The 18291-nt window shown below is 41.1% G+C and overlaps 1 protein-coding gene across 1 annotated transcript in view; it reads right to left on the reverse strand.

The window, feature by feature from the left end:
• ptenb (phosphatase and tensin homolog B) overlaps positions 1–18181 on the reverse strand; it is a 165204-nt gene extending 147023 nt beyond the window's left edge. The window contains exon 1 of the mRNA XM_072557834.1: positions 16845–18181. Coding sequence (XP_072413935.1) covers positions 16845–16923 — 79 coding nt within the window. The 5' untranslated portion in view covers positions 16924–18181. The remainder of the gene's footprint in view (positions 1–16844) is intronic.
• Between the last annotated feature and the right edge of the window lie 110 nt (positions 18182–18291).

Raw genomic sequence — 18291 nt, forward strand, 5'->3', positions numbered from 1 at the left:
GAAGGAGACCAAAATTGCATGCAATATTCCAACAGTGGCCTGACCAATGTCCTGTACAGCTGCAACATGACCTCCCAACTCCTGTACTCAATACTCTGACCAATAAAGGAAAGCATATCAAACGCCTTCTTCACTATCCTATCTACCTGTGACTCCACTTTCAAAGAGCTCTGAACCTCCACTCCAAGGTTCAGGAACACTCCCTAGGACCTTACCATTAAGTGTATAAATCCTGCTAAGATTTGCTTTCCCAAAATGCAACACCTCACATTTACCTAAATTAAGTTCCATCTGCAACTTCTCAGCCCATTGGCCCATCTGATCAAGATCCCGTTGTAATATGAGGTAACCCTCTTCACTGTCCACTACACCTCCAATTTTGGTGTCATCTGCAAACTTACTAACTGTACCTCTCTTATGCTCACATCCAAATCATTTATTTCAGTGATGAAAAGTAGTGGACCCAGCACAGATCCTTGTGGCACTCCAATGGTCACAGGCCTCCAGTCTGAAAAACAACCCTCCACCACCACCCTCTGTCTTCTACCTTTGAGCCAGTTCTGTATCCAAATGGCTAGTTCGCCCTGTATTCTGTGAGATCTAACCTTGCTCACCAGTATCCCATGGGGAACCTTGTCGAACGCCTTACTGAAGTCCAGGTAGATCACATCTACCATTCTGCCCTCATCAATCCTCTTCAAAAAACACAAATCAAGTTTATGAGACATGATTTCCCACGCACAAAGCCATGTTGACTATCCCTAATCAGTCCTTGCCTTTCCAAATACATGTACATCCTGTCCCTCAGGATTCCCTCCAACAACTTGCCCACCACTGACGTCAGGTTTACTGGTCTATAATTCCCTGGCTTGTCCTTATCACCCTTCTTAAACAGTGGCACCACGTTAGCCAACCTCCACTCCAGTCTTCTGGCACCTCACCTGTGACTATCGATGATACAAACATCTCAGGAGAAGCCCAGCAATCACTTCTCTAGCTTCCCACAGAGTTCTCGAGTACACCTGATCAGGTCCTGGGGATTTATTCACCTTATCCATTTCAAGACATCCAGCACTTCCTCCTCTGTAATATGGACATTTTGCAAGATGTCACCATCTAGTTCCCTACAGTCTATATCTTCCATATCCTTTTCCACAGTAAATACTGATGCAAAATACTTATTTAGTATTACCCCCATTTTCTGCAACTCCACACAAAGGCCGCTTTGCTAATCTCTGAGGGGTGCTATTCTCTCCCTAGTTACCCTTTTGTCCTTAATGTATTTGTAAAATTCCTTTGGATTCTCCTTAAGTCTATTTGCCAAAGCTATTTCATGTACCGTTTTTGCCCTCCTGATTTCCCTCTTAAGTAACTCCTACTTCCTTTATACTCTAAGGATTCAATCGATCTATCCTGTCTCTACCATACATATGCTTCCTTCTTTTTCTTTTAGTCATCCAGCATTCCCTATACGTACCAGCTTTTCCTTTCACCCTAACAGAAATATACTTTCTCTGGATTCTCGTTATCTCATTTCTAAAGGCTTCCCATTTTCCAGCCATCCTTCACCTGCGAACATCTGCCGCCAATCAGCTTTCGAAAGTTCTTGCTTAATATTGTCAAAATAGGCCTTTCTCCAATTTAGAACTTCAACTTTTAGATCTGGTCTATCTTTTTCCATCATTCTAACCATGTCATTGGTTCCAACGTGTACAGTGACCTCCTGCTGGACCCTCTCCCCCTTGAGAACATTCTGCACCCTCTCAGACATCCTTGATCCTGGTGCCAGGGAAGCAATACACCATTCTGATTTTTCGCTGCTGGCCACAGGAACTTCTGTCTGTACCTCGGACGAGTGTGTCCCCTAACACAATCAATCACTTGGAACCCGACGCAGCTCTCATTACATTCAAGCCAGTCTCAATGCCAGAAACTTTGTGCTAAATTCCCCTGAGAATCCATCAGCCCCTACATTTTCCAAAACAGCATACCTGTTTGAAATGGGGATAGCCACAGAAGACTCCTGCACTACCTGCCTACCTTTCTTAGAGTTAACCCATCTATGTGACTGTATGAGACTTTCCCCCTTCCTATAACTGCCATCCATCACATCCCCTTGCTCTTGTAAATTCCTCATTGCCTCTAACTGCCTCTCCAACCAATCCATTCGACCTGATAGGATTCGGAACCAACAGCATTTATTGCAGATATAATCCTCAGTAACCCGTAAACTCTCCCTAAACTCCCATATCCGACAAAAAGAGCATATCACTCTACTAAAGGGCCATTTTTGCTTTTTCAATCTACAATTCCACTCCTCAAACATCTGATGGATAAAGGCAAATTACTGCAGATGCTGGAATCTGAAACCAAAAGAGAAAATGCTGGAAAATCTCAGCAGGTCTGGCAGCATTAGTAAGGAGAGAAAACAGCTGGCGTTTCGAGTCCAACTGACCCTTCGTCAAAGCTCAACATCTGATGGAACTCGGTAGCCAAACCACGAAGGTCTACTTGAAAGAATGTATTTGAGACAATTATGATCATTTGTGCCAGGAGATCTTGTGGACAGCAAAGGAGGTTACCTCAGATTACAATGGGATCTTGATCAGATGGGCCAATGGGCTGAGAAGTCGCAGATGGGAAGGTGGAGATGGGAAGTTTAATTTAGATAAATGTGAGGTGCTGCATTTGGAAAGCAAATCTTAGCAGGACTTATACACTCAATGGTAAGGTCCTCGGGAGTGTTCCTGAACAGAGTGACTTTGGAGTGCAGGTTCATAGCTCCTTCAATGTAGAGACACAGGTAGATAGCGTATTGAACAAAGCGTTTGGTATGCTTTCCTTTATTGGTCAGAGTACTGAGTACAGGAGCTGGGAGGTCATGTTGTGGCTGTATAGGACACTACTGGAATATTGCATGCAATTCTGGTCTCTTTCCTATCGGAAAGATGTTGTGAAACTTGAAAGGGTTCAGAAAAGATTTACAAGGATGTTGCAAGGATTGGAGGATTTGAGCTATAGGGAGAGGCTGAACAGGCTGGGGCTGGTTTCCTTGGAGTGTCAATTAGAGGTTTAGGGTGAGTGGGGAAAGATATAGAAGAGATCAAAGGGGCAACTTTTTCACGCAGAGGGTGGTATGCGTATGGAACGAGCTGCCAGTGGAAATGGTGGAGGCTAGTACAATTGCAACATTTAAAAGGCATTTGGATGGTACGTGAATAGGAAGGGTTTGGAGGGATATGGGCCAAGTGCTGACAGGTGAGACTAGATTGGGTTGGGATATCTGGTTGGCATGGACGGGTTGGATCAAAGGGTCTGTGTCCCTGCTGTACATCTCGATGACTTTATGACTATTTGATTCCTGAAACTGCCTGTTGATTTCCTCAGCGGACTTCCTGAAATGCGCAGAGGATTTCTGGGCTGAATGAATTTTCTTTGTCTGTGATTTTGTTTCTGGCATATTCTCCAGACCCAGGAACATTGTTCATTCAGGAGGACTACAGGCAGTTACAATTTAAATGCAGTCAAAGTAGTGATCGTATATGCCAACGCTGTGTCCTTACTTTGCAGTTCACAGTTTAGTCTGTACAGTTTTGACATTATGTTTCTAAGGAACCTGAAGTTGAGCAACCACACAATGTCTGACAGCTCACGATGTACTTGATTCCTTCACTTAAGGATGATGATGATTTCAGGCATCAGACTTAAATTTCTTTGCAGAGTTTTCCCTCGACTTAACAACGTCACATCAGCATAGAAGATTAGTTCACTAGGGGCAGCAGAGCTTGTTAATAACTTCAACAAACAGTACTGAAGGACTTTTGCTCGAATCGAGTTGACAAACTTAGCGTTCATTACACAAGAAATGTTCATAACTTTACAAGTATATATTTGATGGTGGATTATACACAGTGATAATTGACAAAAGAGGGAAAATTAGAATCATTTTTAAAAATGCAATAAAATCCACATTTGCACCAAGCCTGGCTGGTGCATCATCAGTTGGGATGGAAAATAGTTTCTTGATTGGAATGTTTTCCTCAAGCACATAACTTTTGAATTCATTCTAGAAATCCTCTCCCCTTTTTCTCCCTTTAAGGAGAAAAAGTGTCAAAAGATCCTCTTTAATTACATTCTTAAAAAATATGCACACAAATGCAATCAGTTGACTGTGTTGGTCATGGCAATGGATTCAACAATATGCAGTGAGAAGTATTCAGAGTCCTTCAGGTCTTGCTGCAATTACTGAAAGATGGTTCAAGCAAAGATTCCATTAATCTTGCTACTGCAGAAGCACCGAGTGACATGCTCTGGATTGCCATTTTTATTTCTTCTTTGCTCTTAAAGTTACTGAATAAAGAATCAGCTATCCTAGTCACTGCTTCTATAATTACTTTGTCATCTGTGAATGACTTTTTGTGCTTTGCCGGAAGATAGCAAACACAAAATGATGCTTTGCTGCAGGCCTTACCTACTGCTGCAAATGTATGAAAGAAAAACTGCTGAGCTTTCAAAATGCAGTCAGCTCATGAACCTACTTTGTCCGAACCATGCTGTTCAAGGGAAGGCCATCTTCTGATTTACTTTGTGGTGTGTGGGGTCATTCTTTTAATTATCAATATATACAAGTGACATAAGGCAAAGGCTCTCATCTTTTACAGCTAGGAACAGAAGTTAATTTCCCCAATCCATGTGGAAATGGTACTTAATCCCATTTTCCAACTCTTGGTCCATAGGCTGGAGGCTATGGCAATGCAAATAAATACTTTTTACAAGCCTCATCCACCCCTTCAGGCAGCAAGTTCTGGACTCCCACCAACCTCTGGGTGAAATTACTTCTCAACTCCCCTGTTCATCTTCTGCATTTTAAATCTATGCCACCTGGTTAATGATCCCTCCACTAATTAAAGTTTCTTCTTATTCACCCTATCAATGCCCCTCAGTCTTAAGCACCTCCCACAGTTGCCCCCCTCAACTTTAGCTGCTCCAAGGGAAACAACTTCAACCAATCCAATCTTTCTTCACAGCCAAGATTCCCTCAGCTCAGGCAGCCTTCTGGTAAATCTCCTCTGCACCCCCTTAATTGAATCATATCTTTCCTGTGACGTGGTGATGAGAACTGCATGCAGTATCCAATTGTAGTTTAAACTGCATTTTGTAGTGTTCTGGCAAAAGCTCCCTGCTCTTGCATTCATGCTTTGTTTGGCAAAAGCAAGTATTTGTTCCTGACCATCTCATCTACCAATCCTTCTACTTTCAGGGATCTTTACACACACACTGATTTCTAGGATGCTATTACAGAGTCATGGAGATGTACAGCATGGAAACAGACCCTTCGGTCCAACCAGTCCATGCCAATTGCCTTGTTAGCCCTCCAAAGTGCTTTGTCTCATACCTTTTTATTTGAATTCCATTTGCTACTGATTTGTCCACCTGACCAGCTCATTGATATCCTCCTGCAGTTTACAGCTTACTATTACCACCCTATCAATTTGTGTCATCTGCAAACATCTTGATCGTGCCACCTATATTTAAGTCCAAATGATTAATGTACACCACAAACAGAAAGGGCCCCAGTACCAAGCCCTGCGGAATCTACTGGAAACAGATTTCCAGTCCCAGAAACATCCCTCTGCTTCATGCCTCTCAGCCAATTTAGGAATCCAAAGCATGTTGGATCCATAGGGTCTTACCTTCATGAACAGTCTACCACAAGGGACATTATCAAAAGCCTTGCTAAAGTGCATACAGCCACATGCTTTATTCTAATCAAAAGAAACATACTAATTCCTTCAAGAATATGAAAGCCTGGTTAAATCCCATGGAGTTAGTGTGAACCCTCTCTTAACTTGTTTGAAGTCAGAGCTAATTATAATAGTAACATGATAGTAAAAATTAAATTTTATTAAAAATTTTGAACACAGCTTATAAAAGTAACAGCAAAGGACTCCAGGATGCAGTATTTACAAATTATAGTACCTAACTTGCTACATAGCCCATAACCTAATCTCCGAAACAAATCTACAGCTTACAGCTTCATGAAGTGCTTTGTCACAACTACAAAAAGAATAGCATTTAATGTAATCCAAAGCATGTGTTTTACAGAAGTAAAAGAGCAGGGCACTCATGAGTAGCCAATGATTCCAGCTTGCCGAGAATGCTCGAAATAGATTTGTTTGCTACTCTGGTTACCAGTGGAACACACAGGAAACAATCAACAGAAATCAACTGTCATACATAAAATACTATTGCAATCAAAACCTATTTAACAGATCAATCGGATAAAGGGTTAACTTTTTTTTGCACAACTGTATTCTTCATCACGAGCCAACTGTAAACAGCCAGGAGGTCTTTCCACTTCAGAAGGATACCTAGTAAGTCCATGGACAGTCATGAACCTCAATCCAATCACATGGAAAGCCTATGAACATTTTGGTTTTAGAAAGATAAATACAATCCAAGATATCCCTTTTACTGAAAGTAGCACAAAAAGGTTACACTTAGTGAAATTAGAATTAATGAATCATGCAGTACAGAAGAGGCCCATTTAGTCTGTGCTGCCAAAACTATGTTAAATCTATACTGGCCCCACTTTTCACTACTCAGCCCACAGCCTTGAATGTCATGACATTAAACGAACATCCAAGTAGAGTCACAGAGATGCACAGCACAGAAACAGACCCTTCGTCCAACTCGTCCATGCCGACCAGATATCCCAACCTAGTTGAGTCGCATTTGCCTACACCTGGCCCATATCATTCCAACCCTTCCTAGTCATACACCCATCCAGATGCCTTTTAAAATGTTGCATCTGTAGCAGCCTCCACCACTTCCTCTGGCAGCTCATTCCATACACACACCATCCTCTGCATCAAAAAGTTGCTCCTTAGGTCCCTTTTATATCTTTTCCCTCCCACCCTAAACGTATGCCCTCTAGTTCTGGACTCCCCCCACCCCAGGGAAAAGGCTTTGTCTGTTTATCTTATCCATACGCCTCATGATCTTATAAACCTCCATAAGGTCACCCCTCAGCCTCAGACTCTCCAGAGAAAACAGCCCCAGCCTATTCAGCCTCTCCCTGTAGCTCAAATCCTCTAAACCCTGGCAACATCCTTGAAAGTGTTCAGAAAAGATTTACAGGTTTTACAACATCCTTCCGATAGGAAGGAGCCGAGAATTGCATGCATATTCCAAGTGGCCGAACCAACGTCCTATACAGCCGCAACATGACCGCCTAATTCCTATGCTCAGTACTCTAACCAATAACATCCATTTGGAAAGACAATTCACGGCAGGACGTACACAGTTAACAGTAAGGTCATGGGGAGTGTTGCTGAACAAAGAAACCTTGGAGAGCAAGTTCATAATTCCTTAAAATTGCTGTCGATAGATAGGATAGTAAAAAAGGTATTTGGTATGCTTTCCTTTATTGGCCAGTGCATTGAATTAACGGGTTGGGAGGTCATGTTGCCACTCCACAGGACATTGGTTAGGTCACTTTTAGAATACTATGTGCAATTCTGGTCTCCCTCCTACAGGAAGGATGTTGTGAAACTTGAAAGGGTCCATAAAAGATTTCTACATAGGTATATGAGTAAGAAGGGTGCTCGCAAATGGGACTAATTAATTTAGGATAAGAATGCGTACAGGTAGGGAAAGAGTTAAGTTTTGAGTTTTATGTAACAAGAGGTTTAGTTGAGCATGACTCAGATCAGATAAGAGCTTGCAGTTAACAATGGGGTGCTGGAGGCAAGGGTATTGGGTAAAGAAGGTGGAAAAGCATTCATTATGTAGAGCCATTTAGCAAGATGAAGAAGCATTCAGTATGTAAAGTCAGTTAATAAGGTGAAAGACATTCATTGTGTAACACCACATGGCTTAAGCTTTACTATTGACATTCACTGATTGTCCTGGTCACCCAATCAGTATGTATGTTGCCTTGTCTGGATGCTCCTCCTTGTAAATAACTGTATAATTCATTAAGGAACTGTTGTTCCAGAGAAGACCAAAAACTCATATCCCCGTGCACTTGGGCGATCATTGTCTTTATTCTGGGCTCTGGAGGAAGAGACAAAGGAGGTAAAACTATACTGTGTCTCTGGGCATTCTGCTTCAACTGGAGGTGAAAATGGGACAACAAGGATATCAGGTCAGCATGGACCAGTTAGACTGAAGGGTTTGTTTCTGTGTTGTACATTCTGTGATTTGACGTTACCTGCCTCATCTACCCTCACAGGCCCGACATTCCAGATCCCACCATCCGCTGGGTGAAAAAGGTTTATGTCAAATCCCCTCTAAACCTCCTTCCTTCCACCTTGAAATTATGTTCCCTTGTTACAGACCCTTCAACTAAGGGGAAGAGCTGCTTTCCATCCAACCTATCCGTGCCCCTCAATTTTATACACCTCGACATCAGGTCCTCCCTCAACCTTCTCTGTTCCAAAGAAAGCAAATCTGAACTTATCCAGCCCCTCTTCATAGATACAGCTGTAACTACTAAAACAATTTTGAAACTTGATGCATTTTCCCCTACACCTGCTCTTTAGTAGATGACCCCAAAGAAAACTGGACTCCTTAAAAAAATACGTAGGCCACGAATTACCAAATTCTGTCAGAATAAGTTATTTTATTTATAACACAATAAGTGCAAACAGGCCCAGATACTCAGAAAGGGTATCAGACACGTAATGACAACTTTGCAAAATTTTATCTTCCACAAGAGACTAGTAAGATTTTCTTCCCATTTCATAAAACCTTAGAATGTTTTGAGCATCATTTTGTGCATTCACCCCTCTAAAAAGCTTTTGTGTCAGAATCTATGCCATGCAGAAAAGGATGGATCGTACATAGTCATTACTAATCAGCAAGTTTCAGAAAGCATCATGGTAGGCATTGCCACTTAGCTGGGTGCTGTCACTAAACATGTGAAGTATGTTTGGTTTCCTTTTAATTTTCTTTTCTTCAAACTGGTTCTGATCTCCATCTGCAAGCTCTGTGGATTCAGAGCCCAAAAAGTTCCAAAAATGTCCATCAACAATTTTGAAACTACTCTCTAAATCACTTGTTATACTACCTTGCATTCATTAGCAAAAAAGTTAATCAATCTTCAGGAGACCCACTGCTGAAGTCATTCAGATGTGATGTGATATTGATTATAGAACTCAACATGTCTGACAACAATCATTTTGGCATGACAATTGTATTTTGGCTAATTTCAGTGTGTACACATCATACTTCATTACTCAATTTGAGTTTCTGGATCAGAAACGGGATCTAGATTTCAGAAGTGGCTTGCAGCCACACTCTTACTCGAGTCAGTAGGTAGTGGATCCAACTCCCACTCCAGAGACTTAAGCACAAAGTCTATGCAGATGCTAACTTTTCAGTCTACGTAAAAGGTTCCACTGTGCTGTTCACAGAGTGAAGGCAATCATAAACAACTATCTACCACCAAAAAATCATAGCTTGTAAAATAAATTGTCTATTACAACCATGTTGCTATTTGTGGGACTGTACTGTCTACAAACTCAACAGAACAATTACCAATGTGATTATCAAGGTCATTAACAATGCTATTGAACAGTATTTACTCTTCAATAATTTTTTCACTGATGCTCAGTTTGAGTTCTACCAAGAACTCTTGACTCCAGGCCTCATTTCAGCCACAGTGCGAATATGGAGTAGAAAGCTCAATTCCAGATGTGCAGCAACTAAGTTGATGTCCTTGACATCAGGCAGTTTCAGGCATTATGAACCTGAAACTACTGAAGTCAATGAGAATGGGGACATGGAAAAATAATTTGGTTACATACACTTGGTACAAAAGATGGTGTTAGTGGTTGGAACCTAAAAACGTCAGCCTCAGTCACTGCTGCAGGAATTGCTCGTGGCAGTGTTTAAGGCCCAAACACCTTTATCTGCTTCAATAACTTGCCTTCAATTTAAAACTTATCCAGTACATTCACAACGTCTCAGATAATGGAAGTATTTCAAGCCTTGAACAATACTGGCATTCAGGTAAAGCCCATCTCAAAAAGAGAATCTATTCATGTCCCCTATACACCTAACAGAATTATCACTTAAATCCTAAGGCCATTGACCAAAACATTAACTGGACCAGATGCATTAATATTGTGACAACAAGTGTAGGTCAAAGGCTGATTATTCCTGTAGCAGATATCTGAATTCCTGACATCCCAAAGCCTTTCCATTATCTACATGGCACTAGGAGTGTTAAGGAATACTCTCCATACTTTAAATACAGCTCCAATGATTCTCAAGACATTCAACACCACCAAGTACAAAGTTGTCCACTCTATTCATCCACCACTCATGCAGAGCTGCAGTGTTTTGCATCCACAAGGTGCAACTCATCATACAACTCATTAAGGCCTCTTAAGCAACACTTGTGATCTCTAGTGCCTTGACGGATAAGGACAAGAAGCAGGAATACCACTGTTCCCCTCCAAGCTTAACCCGACTTGGTAATATATTATTGTTCTATCATAATCACTGGGTCAAAATTATGAAACCACTTCTGAAAAAAAAATGTAGAAATGCTGCAGTGCATTGTCAATATGTATAATGTTTCAAGAAGGCAGTGCATCTCCATGTTCTCAAAGACCATATGGAATGGGCAATAAACATGAGCAGCAGATACCCACATCCAGGAAGCTAACTTTTAAAAAAAAATACAATTACTGTGATTCTCACAATACGACAGAAAATTCATATACCTCATTAGGGCATCCTGAGGATGTGGAAGACGTTATGCCAGCACAGTCTGATTAAAGGAGGTTGGCACAAGGGCCAAATGATCCTGATGGAGGCCATCTGTAATGATTCCTTTTATCAGACATTTGAACAACAACAGGGCTTAAGGAACAGACTTTTTCACTCAGACATGGTCCAAAGAATTACGGAAGGTTTAAATCAATGCAGATTAAGAATGGGAGAGCTAGAAAAACACACTGTATAAAAGTTAGATAAGATACCAGAAAGCATTTCACAAAAATAATAATCAAAAAGAATCAGTGCAGCCCTACAAAAAGGTGCAAGAATTCCTTTGTCAGGCAAATGTAAAATTTCATTAAGTATTAATAGCCAAAATTGGCCACGATAGTTCTTATTTTATTCCTCCCGGGATTGGCATTGAAGGTGTGCCATGTGTGGACAAGATAGGCTTGATTTAATTGTCTGTATTTTTCAAAATATATTATAATGTATTCATCCAAATCAATGCAAATTTTAAATCATGACATAAGGTAGAGTTGAAAAAAGCTGCAGTTTTTGTTACTTATAAGTGATGCCAAAACAAAACAGTTAATTTGTTGAAGAAAATTATACATTTGAATTTCCCAAAGATTTTATAATTAGATTATTTCATTATTATTTTACAATTCAATAAAATGTCTTCCACCAAACAGATTCATTTCACTAAAACTTCAATTCATGTTTCATGAGTGATAACATTTGTCAAATCTCTTAACTCAGCGCAGCTTCATGAACATGGGTTGTCAGTATATTTAACTGGATGCCAAGAAGAAAAGCAAGATATCTTACAACGGCAAATTTTGTTGCCAAAAGCTGAACTTAAGTGTGGTCTAACCAAAGAGGTACTCACACAAACCTTCAAATATACTGTTCCATGCAATGGGGATATGTAGACCTGTTCCTATAAATTTTACCTCAATTTAAATTTATATTACTATGACTAGCTAGCTGCAGGTGGATTAATAATAACTCACCACAATAACATAACAAATCACTCCAGATGTGACTCCAATAGTCCCATTAAAATGATAGATTCTTGAGAATTTCTTCCAATTGTTTGACTTGATGTGTTCAACTTTGCTCCAGATAATATAATAATTTTTCCATTGAAATAAATGTATTTTCTTTCAATTGGCTGATCAAAGAAGCAGCATGTACTTACCACAGACAGAGCATCTTGAGCATTAACGTAAAGATATGTGAGCTCTCACATATGATTGGGTACAGCAACCCAAAGAGGGTGCAGCAATCCAATGAAAACAGACTGTCAGCTGTAATTCTATGAACCAGTTTGGGGGAGGGAATAAACATATTACATTCACTGAGGCTGAAGGAAGAAAAATTATTCAAAGCCAGATCCTCATTGCTGCACACTGTCAGCAGACTGACATTAAAAATATCCCCCACATAGCTTTGGCTTAGGAAAGAAGATCACATACAAATCCAATAATTGAAGAAATCCTCAAGCTACAAGAATTGCATCTAAATACAAGTGTCACATAACAGAACAAAACACTGATATTCTTCATGAGCTACTACTTGCAGTAATCCATTGCAGCAATCGGTGCCAAAGCGTATAAATGATCCGGATGTGAGTAGTGGAGGTATGCTTGGTAAGTTTGCAAATAATACCAACATTGGCACAGTGGACAGTGAAGATTATCAACAGGAACTTGAATGGGTGGGCCAATGAGCCAAAGAGTAGTAGATGGAATTTAATTTAGAATAGTGTGAGGTGTTGTATTTTGGAAAGACAAACCGGGGCAGGACTTAATAGTAGGCCCCTAGGGTTTCAGGTGCATAGTCCTTAAATGTGAAGTCACAGGTAGACAGGTTGGCAGAATCAGCTTTTGGCACACTTGCCTTCATTGGTCAGAATACATATAGAACGAACATTGGGTGAGACCACATTTAGAATACTGCTATTAATCCTGGTTGCCCTTCTATAGGAAAGATGTTAAACTTGAGAGAGTGCAGAGAAGATTTAAAGCATGTTGCCAGGACTTGAGGGTTTGAGTTATAGGGAGAGGCTGAAGAGGCTGGTGATTTTTCCCCTGGAGCATTGCAGTCTGAAAAGTGATCTTCCAGAGGTTTGTAAAATCATGAGGGGCACAGTTGAGTGACTTGACAAGCTGTTTTTCTTAGGGTGGGCAAGTCCAGAATTAGAGAACATACGTTTAAGGTGAGGGGGGAAAAGGTAATAAAAGGAACCTAAGGAGCAACGTTTTCACGTAGAGGGTGGTGGGTGTATGGAACGAGCTGCCAGAGGAAGTGGTGGAGATGGGTATACTGTAAATACAATTAAAAGGCATCTGGATAGATATTTGAATAAAAAGTGTTTGCAGTGATATGGGCCAAATGCTGGCAAACGGTATTAGGTCAGATTGGGATGTCTGGTGAGCATGGAAGAACTGGACCAAAGGGTCTGTTTCCATGCTGAGTGACACTGACTTTATGACACTGTGCCTGAGTAACAACAGAATCTTAAGGAAAACACTCATGTTCTTAAAAAAGAACAAATTAACCTAAGTAATCATACAGCAGAACTCCAGATACTTTAATGACTGCTTTAATATACACAATCTACAATGCACACCAAATGTTAGGTTCATTCCTCTGAAATAGTAACACATTCTTGAATTGAGTTAGGTTTCTGGACTCCTAACTTAATCTCCTACTTCTGGTTTTCTCTCAACTCGTTGGACATTTTTCTTTGCAAATGTCTCAATTTTGCTTTGCCTTATGTAAATGCCAATGAAATTGTTTGTAATCTTGGACTGTATCTGAAAATTACATATTACATTGTGGGAAACAGAAGTTCAAATGCCAAATCACAATAGATGCCTTAACACATTATCCAAAGGTAGTAATACAGTATCTCAAGTTGTTTCAAATACAATTAATTACTTCCTACACTGTAACAAAAAGCAGTGACTTATGCGGAGAATCACTGATAATTGCCTATACAACAAGATCTCGGTAAGAGCAATGGGATAAATGATCAATTAGCGTATTTAGTTTAGACAGTTCAAGGATTATTCATCAGGAAACATTTTAATATAATGGGAAGAAGTTTGTACATCAGAATTATGCACATATCCTTTTGAATGAAACAGTAAATGCTAAACTTTCCAACAATGCAGGACTCACACAGGAATACACCAAAATGTCAGCTTAGAATTTTGTATTCCAATCCTTTTAGTAGAACCCCAATCGACAACAATCTGCCTCAGAAGCAACAGTGCTAACTACAGAGCCACTCTATCACACAAGAACAGAATCAAAGCTGAATCAGATATTGTACAAGTTGCACTTACATAGGCCCTATAACAAAATAAAACATCCCATATCACTTAAACCATGCACACAGCAAGTCTTGTTCCTCATCTAACCAGTGTTAGAACATCCTCAATAGATGACAGCCATCAACGACTGAATCGCATGACTTAAGTGAAAGCCATTGCACCATGTAATCTAAACTGTCGCAGCAGAAATTTAAAGCACATTTAACGTCTACCAATATGGGCATAATATGGATTTCAACTTATTAATGGATACAATACAAAGTAAATATTACAAATGTTGTAGCTTAATAGTGACTACTACTCACTGAAGAATACCAATTTTTATTTCATTTTTATCCAGATTTTATATCTCTGCTCATCCCAACTGTGAATGCACAAAACCAAAACTAGATTGGATTGAAAAATCAAAAAACCTGCAATATTTGAAACATAAGTCTTAAAATTTCACAAAATCTCAGATTAAGGGTCAACATTAAAATGTATAACATGTGTATGCTTCCCGCATATGCGTGGCATTGTCATCGAGTCAGAGATGTACAGCACAGAAACAGACCCTTCAGTCCAACTCGTCCATGCCAACCAGGTATCCCAACCTAATCTAGTCCTAATTGTCAGCAATTGGCCCATAGCCCTCCAAACCCTTCCTATTCATATGCCCGTCCAGGTGTCCTGTAAATGTTGCAATTGTACCAGCCTTCACAACTTCATCTGGCAGCTCATTGCAATAGCACACAACCCTCTCCGTGAAAAAGTTGCCCTTTTATATTTTTCCCCTCTCACCTTAAACCTATACCCTGGAGTTCTGGTCTCCCCCACCCCAGAGAAAAGACTTGGTCTGTATATCCTACACATGTCCCTCATGATTTTATAAACCTCTAAGGTCGCCCCCTCAGCCTTCGACACTCCAGGGAAAACAGCCCCAGCCTAACTTTTGTTAAATGAAAACAGCTACCCTTTGAGCTCAAACGTGAATGAAGCATACTTCATTAACAGCTTTGTTTTGCTTCATTTACAGCTTTGTTTTGCTTCATTTTTGAGTCAAGTTTCAAAGTGCTTTCCAAATGTTTGCAGGCTTCTCAATTTATATTTGAAGTAGAATTATAATATACTGTATGAAACCCAAACAATTTATAAAGTTCATCACATATAAAACAGCCATACTATATTCAAGGAGCACTGACTGAATGCTTTTGTAATATACTTTCCTGTCCAGTAGATCAGAGTTACAGGGGTTTCTTGTAAACATTGTCATAATTAACCTAAAACAGTATCAGTCAAGTACTAAAGAAAATCATTCCTGAATGCCATGTTGCCATTATTTACAAAATAGTGTTACCTCAGCAGCTCTGCCTCCAAATATTCAACTGAAATTATGCAAATGTCTTGCATACAAATACCACAAAGTTTTACACCTGAGCAAAGGAAACTGTGAAAACAAGCAAAATTGATTAACCAAAATCTCACACAAAATGTGCCAACCAGTGGAAAACTCAGTTGTACAAATACACAAATTGGATTCTGAACGAATAAGTTGTGTTTCATCAAAAGGCACAATCCAATTTAGCCTGGTGTGCATAATGGACATGCAAGTGTATTGAGCTGCAACAGTCACATTCCACATACAGGAGTTTCCGTACATTTTTCTTCTAAACGTCGAACCATTTTACAAGTCATACTGCAGCTAATCCTAATCTAGTGAAAATTCAAACTACATTACACGCTATTTCAAACTGTAGCAGTGCACAAGATCATTGCGTCTTGTAATTTAAACTGATGCATCATGACATCACCACCATAAACTGCTTGTTACAGTATTCCTTATTGCACGTTACTGTATTCCGTCCTTCTATTAAACTGCCAAACTAGAAGGCCAACGGTATCATAGCAAGATCAGCAAAATTACGAGTCACTAGATCCATTCAAGTCAAGCAAATACAACTTCAAATGACTTTAAATCATTGTTAGTGACGATATATATCAAAACCACAATGTCACGAGCTCTTAAATGCAACCATAGTCTACTACCCAATTCAGAGATACCTGATTCACTGTATGCAAAGTAAAAATTAAACTCCTGAATACTCGTAATTTGCAATAGTAGCAACGTAAAAGCAATCATCCTCACGCTTGCAGTTATTAGTTTTAATTATACGCAAGATCGTGCAAAAATACTGAACATATAAACGTACATTTAAAAATTGTTTAAGAGATATTAAACATTTTAGTCAAAGACATAAAATTAACTTCACCTATTCTAATGTAGGCCAAGACCTAATCGCACTCTGTACAGTACTTATGCCCCCCTGCAGAGGCTACGCATGGCAGCTATAGATCTGCACAATAGGTATTTCAGTACCACAAAGCAATGTATACAATGACAATACACATTCAACTTATAATGCCAGGCCCGCACACCTAATTACTCATACTTCTTAAGAAAAACAAAAAGGAACTCACCCAACATTTCAATGCAGTCATTTGCGAGTTACTCAATTTAATTATACTCCAACACTGAATATGATCAATTTGTTAAAATTGTGTAATATCCCTCCGTTTCTGCAAGAGGGTCTCCTCTCACTTATCTAATATGATGGGGGGGGGGGGGGGGGGATGGTGGAAGAGACTGCATGGATTGTCTTTGCATGTCTCCATTCAAACCTTGATTCGGTAAAGCAATATGAAAGACGCAATATTTCAAACCACCTTCCACCACCACCACCACTACCACCTCCCCACCCCCAACCTTACAAAGAGAAAAATGGATACATGTCAAGTCCAAGTCGAATCCGTCTTCCTGGTATCTTCTCTTGTTCCTGCTGACAAGTTCTTTGATTCTCGAAGCCATGCCTGTGCGATCCTGGTTGAAGGGAGAGGTGGAGGTGGTGGTGGATGTGGAAATGGTTTGGTTGGCTCCCTTCTGGCTTGCTGTCACACAGGGGCCTAACACCCAGTTCCACAACACACACACACACACTCTCTCTCTCTCTTTCAAACTACCTCTTGCCTTCCCCCCCGACTCCGTTAATATCCTCCGAAGGAGTAGGAAAGGCCCGGGGGGGGGGGGGAGAAGAGGGGGGGGGGGGGGGGGGGGGTTTGCTCCGGCTTCTTCAGATGACCATCGAAGGGAATGAAAAAGGGGGTTTGCGGGTGGCACTAATCCGAGGGGAGGGGAGGGGAGGGGGGGGTGTTAAAAAGTAAAACCCTTTAACCGGAGGAGTTGGTGAGGGTAAGACGGCGGCCACATTCACCGCCTCTCGCTGCGATTATCCTCCTCCTCCTCCTCCACGATCGCCTCCACCGCCGCCGCCGCCGTTACCGTCGGTCGGGGGGTGGGGGGGAGCTGAAGAGGCAGGGGAATGGAGGGAGTTGGGGGGGGGGGGGGGGGATCTCTCTGCCTTCCTGTAAAAAAGAAAATGAGTTTTTTTTCCCCCCAAAAAAATCCGAAGAAGTCGATTCCTTTTTCCCCCTCTCCGCTGTCAATAAATTACACGTTGTAGAAAATACATCCGTGGCTGCTCTCCGGTCAGAAATAATAATCCACACACTCCGGGATCCGGATCCAATCCGTATTAAAAAATTATAAGCATCATTTTTTCAGAAGAAGTCAGCAGGAAGCCGAGCTTCCCCTCCAGCACACGCACACTTGCTCCTCTTTCTTTTTCTTTCCCCCTCTTTCTTTTTTTTTCCTCTTTCTTTCCTTCCTTTTTCTTTCTCGGCCGATCGCCCTGGCCCTGGCCCCGGCCCTGGCCACGGCTCCAGCTCCAGCTCCGGCTCCGGCCACGGCACCGACTCCAGCTTCTTCCCCCCCTCCCCTCCCCCTCCAAAGCTGCTGCTACGGCCGCCGCCGGACTCTCAAGCTTCCATTATGGCTTCCCAGGGAAAAAAAAAGCGCAATGGCCCCGAGTGGGAATGAGTGAGAGAGAGAGAGACAGAGACAGAGAGTAAGTGTGTGTATGTAACCCTCCGCCTATTAAGATATAGTCCCTGCCTTCTCTCCTCTCAAACGTTCCACCTCCTTCGTCCCCCTTGCAGCGGCTGTCCAGGGATTGACTTGTACCCTTTGCCAAGCCAGACTTCGGATTTCAGGGCCGGCCGTTGTGTTCCTGCCTCAGTCAGGGTTGAAAGTGTGTAGTGGCATGTTGCGCTCGGGGGGGGGGTGAAGGGTTTGAATATGAAGTGAATTAAATCAGTATTACAACATTGGCGCTGGTGC

Source organism: Chiloscyllium punctatum, chromosome 38, assembly GCF_047496795.1.
Source record: "Chiloscyllium punctatum isolate Juve2018m chromosome 38, sChiPun1.3, whole genome shotgun sequence".
Taxonomy (NCBI): Eukaryota; Metazoa; Chordata; class Chondrichthyes; order Orectolobiformes; family Hemiscylliidae; genus Chiloscyllium; species Chiloscyllium punctatum.